This window comes from Chlamydotis macqueenii, chromosome 13 (assembly GCF_036417535.1).
Source record: "Chlamydotis macqueenii isolate bChlMac1 chromosome 13, bChlMac1.mat, whole genome shotgun sequence".
NCBI classification, from domain to species: Eukaryota; Metazoa; Chordata; class Aves; order Otidiformes; family Otididae; genus Chlamydotis; species Chlamydotis macqueenii.
The window spans coordinates 11055828-11064585 of NC_141568.1; the positions used below are offsets into that span (position 1 = coordinate 11055828).

Genomic DNA, 8758 nt, shown 5'->3' on the forward strand with positions numbered 1-8758 from the left:
AAGATGTGCGTTTACTGCAGCCTTCCCTTAGGAAGAAGAGAGATTTGCTCTCATCACCTCAGTATGAGTGTCCTCCTGTGCCTTGCAGTGGTGGCGTAAGATTGGGGCATTTTGCTGTCACACAGCTTGGGCTGCTCCACCTTGGGACAAAGAGACGAAAAGCCTCACCTCTGCCTTTGCTCCTTGGGGGTCTGAGACAGCTATTTTGGTAGGAGGGGACTTAGAACAAGACTAACAGCGGACTTAAAATGATAATTTGTTAACAAGGGGCCCACATGGCTTTATATATTAAAGGGATGTGCTGCACACAGCCTACATGCTTCCCTAGGCAAGCAGAGAATCCTAAGCCAGAATGTCATTGTGCAACAAATGCATTTTCAACAAAATCAGAAAAAAATACGAGAGATTTGGAGCCTACATCTGCCTGTCAAACCAACTGCAGGACAGGACCACATAGTCCCAGTTCACAGAGCTGACAACCAGGGAAGAGACTAGCTCCTGCCTTTTGCACCAGAGTAGATGCACAGTTGACAAAGGAGATGCTGTCAGGTAATCCTTTTCCTTGTAGTTTTTGTTGTTCTGTTCCCCCTCCCTTTAATTGCAGTGCACTTTCAGTCTTAATTTTGTTGTTGTTGTTAAATCAGGAATTCAGCCAAAACTGTAGTGAGTTTCTGCTTCTTTCCACTGAGTAAAGACCTGAGTGGAAATGAGTGGAAGACAGGAATGGAGATTGTTGCACTGAATTCTCAAAGACTTTGAGGTGGACGCCTTTGAATTTAAGTGAAATAGAAAAGGGACAGGAAACTTGAGGCAAGCATTAGAGGTAAAAGGTTTTTATTAGCTTCTGATATTTCAACTCTACCTACTTAAGCTGCAGCTAGAACAAAACCCCATACCTTTGTAAAAAGACTACCATAATCCAAAACAATCCATAAAAGTTTTCTGCATGTATTAAAAGTTTAAATTCAAAAAAGAACTTTTCAAGGTTTCATTTTCTAACAGCATCTTCATAGAGATAATATCCAAGTTCTCTTCCTAAGTACAGATACAAGGCAAAGAAGCATCCTACAAAATAATCTATGGACAAAGGTAGTGTAGGAGGGAAATTAAGACACTATAATAATCCACTAGCCAGACACACAGGTTAAATGTAACACAACCATACCATCAATGAAATATTTAAAAATGAAAATAAATTAAGGTTACATCAAACTTCCTGCTTTACTTTTAATTTTTAAATCCTCAATATAGTACATACCACTGCATTATGGATCATGGCAAAGACTTAGCACTAGCATTAAAAAAGTTGCTATAGAAAAACTTTCATGAAAATAAAACAAGACTGAAGACACTCCCCTCACACAACTGTATGATGGCTGTAGAAATTACACTGAATCAGTTATTCAAACTAGGGCTATGTATCTTTAAAAATTACTGTGAGTTCGTGCAAGATCTTGGTTGCAAATCTGAACAGCCATGAAAATGGAAATTAACGTCAACGAGCCATGATCCATACATTCTGGCTGAACAGACGCTGGTTTACCCCTTTCTTTGCTTAGCCAAGCTGCACATTTTGTTCTCCCCGATACCTACACCCCAGCAAAAACGCAATTCTGCGGAGCAGTTTTTTGGTAAGCATTTTGACATTTTCTGAAAACCAAAATCTTGTTCTCATAAAGCCCCAGTCACTGTGTGAGCAATGTTAACATGTGAACACAGGCTTAAAAGGCTGTGTCAATGTGCTGCTTTACCTGTTGTAGGTGATGCCTCAGACTAATTTGCCATTTGGAAGCCAACTGCCTCTTTATAACATAATAGTATATTGCTGTTTTTCTAGAAAACATCAGTAAGCATCCCAGCTCACTATCACTACACCCTCCCCATTAACTATAACTGGACAGGAAAGACTTTAAGTGATGCTTTATAGGACTAGCTCTACAGATTTACAGTAGTCCACCAAACAGGAAAGAAAATTCCCTCCACGGCCTTTGCAGTTTTGTAGTATGTAATGGAGAAAACAAAGGGCTTAAACACACTAAAGGTTATTTAAAAGACATCCAATTATGAGTTTCTGATACTACAGTGAACCATCCTGATGGATTCCTCTCATTTCACAAACTATAAGAAGCTAAGTGAACATTTCTGTGAAAATGCTATTTCCCTAATACTAAGCTCTTTGTTGACTATAAATTTTTTATACACACTTATTAGATAAATCTTTTAGAGGAGAAAAATATTTAAAACAAATACCCTAAGCAGTTTCTGGTTTAATTGTATCAAATCTTCAGTGTTAATCCTAAAAAGAAGAAAATCTCCACAAAATGATGATTAGACAAACAGAGTTTTTGCTAGGTTACTGCATGGGCATTGCAGACAAGCTGCACCTCGAGAGTTCGTTTCATAAGGTTGCAACAGTGTCTACTGTCCATTGTTTTCTGGATTTGTTGTGGTGGTTTCAGTGCCAACAGGTTGCACATTGTCTGCAAGATTGTGCGCGTGCTCAAGGAACAAGTCTTTCAGTACACTCAGCTCCTTCGTCAGGAGCTTAATTTTTGCCTCTAAACGTTCATTTTCTTCTTTGAGCTGGTTGACCCTTTGCAGTGTGTCTTGTGCTTTCTGCTTGCTTTTTAACCGGCTCTTTTTCACTGCCATGTTGTTTCTCTCTCTGCGCTGACGATACTCATCACTGTTTCTATCCACAAAGGAATTTTTCTTTCCCTGCTTGCTTGGAGGCACAGCTTTGCCTCCACCACCAGGACTAACAGGCACCAGCTGGGGAACCTGCTGCAAACCACTGGTGTGTGCTTGGGTGTGAATCACACTTACTCCGTTTGCATCTGTAGCAGTGTTCTGTTGGGATGTCTTGCTCATTTGGACAGGCTCTTCTGGGACTCAACAGAATTTATTAGGAGACCAAAAACTGTTACGTTTCTAGGTGGTGTTTCCAACAGGTCTTCACATGGATTAATGGCAAGGTGAACCTAGCAGGAAAAAGAAATGCTATTAAAGGTGCTGGGTTCAGCTACAGTCTTATACATCATGGGCTTTAGTGTAAGGTACTGATGGTACATCTGGCAATAACATCACTACTCTGCTGGAAGGGGACAAGTTGCCAACTACATTTCAGAAGCCTCTCGAACATATTTGGATTGGAAGTGACTGCTACTGGGTCATCTAGTCAAGCTGTTTGCATTGTTCACTGGCTTCACTCAGTTATTCCAAAGCCATCCCTGATGGATGGGTGTCTAGCCTAGCCTCGAATATCTCCAGTTTCACAACCTCTGTCTTGGCAACAGGTTCCACTGTCTAACTTTTCCTCCAGTTATATAATTTTCCTAATTTTCAGACTGGAGTTTTCTTTCTGCAGCTTAAACCTATTAACAGCCTGACTCTTGACCAACAGGAGTACTTGATCCTTGTCCTCTTCAGACCATCCCTCTGGGTATATGCACAAATTCCTCCCTCATCTTTCTCCTCTGGAGTAAGGGTGCTCAGACTGCCCACCTTTCATGACCTTACAGCATCTTCTCGTGCTTTTACCTGCTCTAAGATTGTTTAACTTGCTTTTGAAGATAATGTCCAAGCTGATGACTGTTTTAAGGTCTCACAAGTACTGAGTGGAAAAAAATTATCAATGGGAAAAGGTAGTGTGCTGCAAAGACTGTGACAGTGACATTAAAGGAACCCCTTCAACCACAAACAAGGTAAAACAAGTTAAGCCTGTAATGGTACTGTAGCAAGCAGGCGGGACAGGAAAGCAGGGTGATGGCAATGTGAGAATCACTACACACCAACGACAGAGGACTGTTGCCACTCATAGGAAGAGTGGCAACCAGCAGCCACAGGTGACTTGTCCACAAAATACATTCCCCTGCTGCGGCCCCTGCACAGCTCATTGTCCGCTCTCCTTTCCAGTAGACAAACAGGCCTCATGAGCAGGACACCCTCTCACCTGACTCAGGTTCTCCCGCTGCTGAAGGTCAGCCTGCTCCTGACCCTACTGGTGGCACGAGGAGGATTCCACCACAGCTGCTGCTGCAGGGACATGGCCCTGGCAAGGCTAACAGCTGCTCCCCTTCTCTTCCCATCTCACAGGATGACCTCCTAAATGTCTGGGAGAGAAGTTTGGGAGAGAAGAGGGGAAGGACAACAGGGTTGTTCTAGGTTTGTGAAATGCCTACCTGTGGCTCCACTTAAAAGTACTCATCAATCAGTCAAACAAGCGTCGATTTCTTGTCATATTGAAGAAAAGTATGTAATTGGCATAAAACAATGCTACTCCAAGATCAGACTGCACTGTAGCGGTGTGGCCTGTGTCACACTTGTACATGCAGTATCATATGACTAGTGTTCACCATCCTCCTTGCCCATCCGCAGGAGGACCCACTGGGAAAGCAAGCAGTTGAAGCTAGCGGTGGGCAGTGCTAACCGCCCAGTATCAGCAGAGTCCAACCCAGGGATTACAGCCTGCACCAGTAACAGCAGAAGAGATTGATGACTGTACTCCTGTGTCCAGCTGATTAATGGATGTAGTGAGATATTTGTAAATGAGCTGCTGTGCGTCACTGGTCATTCTAAACTCACAAGTTCATCAGCTGTTTACTGTTCTTGTTTGTTTGTTTGTTTTTCTCAGCAGGCTGAGTTGCTGTTTTACCTTCTGCTAGGGTATAATGAAAAAAGTTAAAATTCTACTGTCTAGATCAATTGCAAATTTTCTTCCACATTAAGGGAGACAGAACAAGATGCAGCTGCAGTGTGTGGTTCAATAAAATTCATGGAAAAGCCAGGTAAGTTTGGCTTGAATGTTACTCCAAATTAATGTTTTCTGTCACTGAAAACAAGTGAAGAAGGTGTATGAGTACACCCACACCCCTCCTATCAAAAATACTTTCATTTTCTTATTTCAGGGCAGAAAGAGACCATCAGCTCTTTGACATCTGTGTAGATAAATCTATATACATACATGCCTAACCTTTGTTTTCAGTATTTTCCTGATTTCAACTCTTTAAGCAACTTTTGCAAACCACATTCAAGTCCTGGATTCTGACTGAATGAGCAATTTGGTACAGCAGTTAAACTGAATATACAGCTAATAAGACATCACTGTGCACAAATACCAGACTGGCAGGGCCAGTTGCAGTAGCTGTGCATGTGTGGTTGCATAGATGTTTTTAGTCAAGATGCAAGTGTACGCTCCTCTTGGAGCATATATGGGCTTTGTCTTAGCTTTATTTTTAAGTACAGGATTTCTGTAGCCCTCAAAGAGTATATAGGTCTCTTAGATTGCCTCTGACAACTGATTTTTTCCACTAACTTTTGGCATCTTTTCAAAGTCAGACAGAAGCTCTCTTGTCCCCTCTATTTCAGCGCATTACAGCACTTGCTAACTGGGCTGTCCACGTGAAGTTAAGTAACCTACACCGTTCTGATGATCTGCTTTTTGTTCTTCATGAGATACTACAGAGGAAGGGGTGACTCCTGCCCCCGAAGGCACCCCACCTGATGTATAACAAGTTTCTTCACATCACCAGGTTCCATGTGCTATTTCTTTCTATGCTATCAAAACTATTTAATATTGCTTTAACATTCCCTTCAGATCTCTATCAAATTCCCCTGTAATTCAAAGGAAAAATTGTTTGTTCCATTAAACTGAATTTTAATGGAATATTTTATATGGGCAGTACACGGATACGAGAAGAGAAGATGAACGAGTGTCACATCTCTCAGGTAAGCGTTCCAGCCCTGCTAGAACAGATGTCCCTCAATTCCTTCCCACTGGAATTGATCCATTTTGTATCAAATAATTATTTATTGAGTGAGATACGCTCTTATCTGTCCTGATGATCAGAACTCTTACCTGGTAGAGATGACACCCGGATTCCTGTCCTGCTCCAACTAATATTTATGCAAAGCAAGTAGCACTAATTGTGCTGCATTACAGATAACCCAGGAGCGAGTTGAGGCTTGAAAGTTATTTTTTCCCCCTAGTTATTTGGAGGATAGATCCCTATGACCAATTGTCAGTTCTTCAACAGAACGATGAGAGGGAAGGATATCCTGGATAACGACAGGTGCTGTCGGGAATCCTTCCCGGAATACTGCGAGATTTAAAAACGGCAAGTATGAGATGTATAGAAGGGGCTCTGACAAAAAGCAAAGTAAAGGCCACAGCAACTGGGGGAGGCCATGAGGGTGTGGAGGCAGATGTATCTGTTTCTCAGACAGCGTGCCACACACACGCAGCTGCTCTGCTCCTCTCCACAAACAGGTTGGCTTGCTGTGTATGGGTGACAGCCCCGGCATGGCAGGACACAGCTCCTCAGAGAGCTAGCCGAGTTTCCAAGCATCTTGTTCCCATAAAGCTGCTCATTAGCTTGAGCTCAGCGACAGCCCTGGGCTGGTTCCACCCAGCACATGGTAGTGTTTCCAGTGGCCAGTTAGAACTGCCTTGTTCTCTCCTTGGGCCACCAACTGGCCACCCAGCACACCAACTGGCCACCCACTACAGCATAATAGCTGGTAACTCTGAGGTGCCCTCTCAGGCACAGAGATGTTTCTTGCTGTCTGACAGCGCTCCTCAGGGACCACAGAGACTCCCAGGCAAATCAAGGCCTTTATTATCTTTGCTTTCACAAAAAAGAAACAAATAAAAAAAAAACCAAAACAAAACAAAAAAAACCCCAAAACTTCCAAATGTTTGTTTTGGCAAAAAACAAAAGATGTGTCTTAATTTGTTAATTAAATCAGCTTTGGGTTTTTTTGTTTTTTTTTTGTTTTTTTTTTTTGTTTTTTTTTACTTAGCAGCAAAATATACAAAGCGCTTCTCTCTACTCCTTTTCTGAGATGTGACTGTGTTGATTCTGATCATTATTCACGATGACCTTATGGCAGAAATTCACTCAGCTGTCTTGTCTAATGCAAAATCAGTCCCAGTCTGAAGAGCAACAGGTTGCCTCCTTTCTCTTTGACTTCAGTAGGAATAACCCAGTAGGATCTGACTCTAAATCCAGATGACCCTGCACAAAGAACGACAGGCATATGTTTGCTGAACGCTGGGAGGGCCCACTCCTGTGTGGTTTGCTGCACCCTCTCACAGGCAAGTTAGTAAGAGCTGATGGTAACTCCCACATACTGGAGGCTAGGTAACAACTTTTTTTAGACTAGGTAGCTCAAACCTATCATCTGTTGCCACAGCTGACAACATCACTTTCCCATATTTTCCTCAGAATCTCAGTTTTTTTTCATACGCCTTACAAGAAAAACACACTCCTAACATCCTTTAAAAATGTGCTTGGCACATCTAAGGTATGTATTTTAATTGCAGACCAGCAGCGTTGAGGACAGAATCACAATCAATCCCAGGTGCCAGGAGATATCCATTTGACTGTCTTTTGGCATACAACGAAGGTAGCTATTTCTAAAGATGAACTAATTCCTTAAATCCAAGAGTTTTTCAAAATATGAATTTTCATGCTTTCTGAAGAGGCATTCTAACCAGCACGGCACTGTTACTGAGGGGAGTATTGAGTTGTCTAATGACGGCTATTTCCCACCAGATGTCAGAGCTAAAACCAACATCAAGCTTTCTGCCATAGATCTGTTTTGAAAGTTGCATCCGGAGCTATAAACATTTGTTGGGAACCAGAAAGATTTGTCAAGACATTCAAAGCTCCCTTGAGAGACGAGAAGAGGAGAACACCGGTTGTTACAGCGCGGCGTTTTATCGTGGAGCAGGGCAGCCCCTGGGACCCCTGCGGCCGGGCGCTCCCGGGAGCGGTCGGGACGGCGCCGGCGGGGGTCCAGCCCGGCTCGCAGCCCCTTCCCGGGGCCAGGCGCGTTCGCCGGGAGGACGAACCCCCACGATCGCCCCGGCCTCGCCGCTGTCAAAAGCGCCCGGAGGCGCCTCGGCCCGGCCGCGGGGCGGGGAGGCCCGGCGGGGCCGGAGCCACCGCGGGGACCGGGCACGCCCCCCTCCTCCTCCCCCGCGGGCCCGTGACGGCGCCGCCACCGCCCTCCCCGGCGGGCCCCGGCCCGGGGGGCCGCCCGTCCTCGGCCGCGCTGCTGCTGCTCCTCCTCCTCCGCCCGTGCGGGGCGCGGGGGTGCCCGGCGCTGCCAAGCCGTGACTTCACCGGGGGAGGGAAGGGGAGGGGAGCCAGGGCCGCCCGCCGATTGCATCATCCGCTCCCATGCGCGGCGTCCGCCGCGGCACCCGCTGCGACACGGCGGGAGGGAGGGCGAGGGCCGGCCCGGCGCGGCCCCCCGGCCTCACCTCCGCCCACCCCCGCGCCCCGGCCCGCCGCCCCCCCCCCGCGGCCGCGCTTACCTGTGGCTGAGCGGGCGGTAGCGGTGGCGGCGGGAGGGGCCGGGCCGGGCCCGAGCCTCTTTCTTTAAAGTCTGGCGTGCGGGCGAGCGGCGATTGCGACACCCGCCCGCTGCGCCCGCCCCCTCGCCAATCGCCACCCAGCCGGCCGCCGGGATGATGCAATAGCCGCCCGGATTGGCACCCGGCGCGGCCAATCAGGCCGCCGGCACTGTTAAAGGGCGAGGCCGTGTTGTGGTGGTTCGCTGGTGTAGGTTTTTTATTTTTTTGCTTCCGTGGGCTTGCTGCGTGCCCCGTGGGGCAGCCCCCTGCTGGTGCGGGGCGGCGCTGGCTCCTCCCGCCGCCTCGGGAGCCCGGAGGGCCCGAGGAGTTCACGCCCCCCGGGTTTGTGCTGCAGCGGGGTGCAGAGAAACCCGCCGCATGGCCACGCGTGTCCCC

General features: G+C 46.5%; 1 protein-coding gene across 2 annotated transcripts; it reads right to left on the reverse strand.

Moving 5' to 3' along the window:
• Nucleotides 1–817: 817 nt before the first annotated feature.
• CEBPG (CCAAT enhancer binding protein gamma) lies at nucleotides 818–8480 on the reverse strand. 2 transcript variants are annotated; one of them, XM_086758224.1, is made up of 4 exons: nucleotides 8324–8463; nucleotides 3953–4112; nucleotides 1646–2981; nucleotides 818–1578 (listed from the first exon to the last, which is right to left on the reverse strand). In XM_086758224.1, the coding sequence occupies exon 3, from the start codon at nucleotides 2869–2871 to the stop codon at nucleotides 2419–2421; it is 453 nt and encodes a 150-aa protein (XP_086614350.1). In that variant the 5' UTR covers nucleotides 2872–2981; nucleotides 3953–4112; nucleotides 8324–8463; the 3' UTR covers nucleotides 818–1578; nucleotides 1646–2418. The 2 variants fall into 2 exon arrangements, with proteins under 2 accessions (XP_086614350.1, XP_086614349.1); XM_086758223.1 differs by lacking the exon at nucleotides 3953–4112 and having other exon boundaries at nucleotides 8324–8480.
• Between the last annotated feature and the right edge of the window lie 278 nt (nucleotides 8481–8758).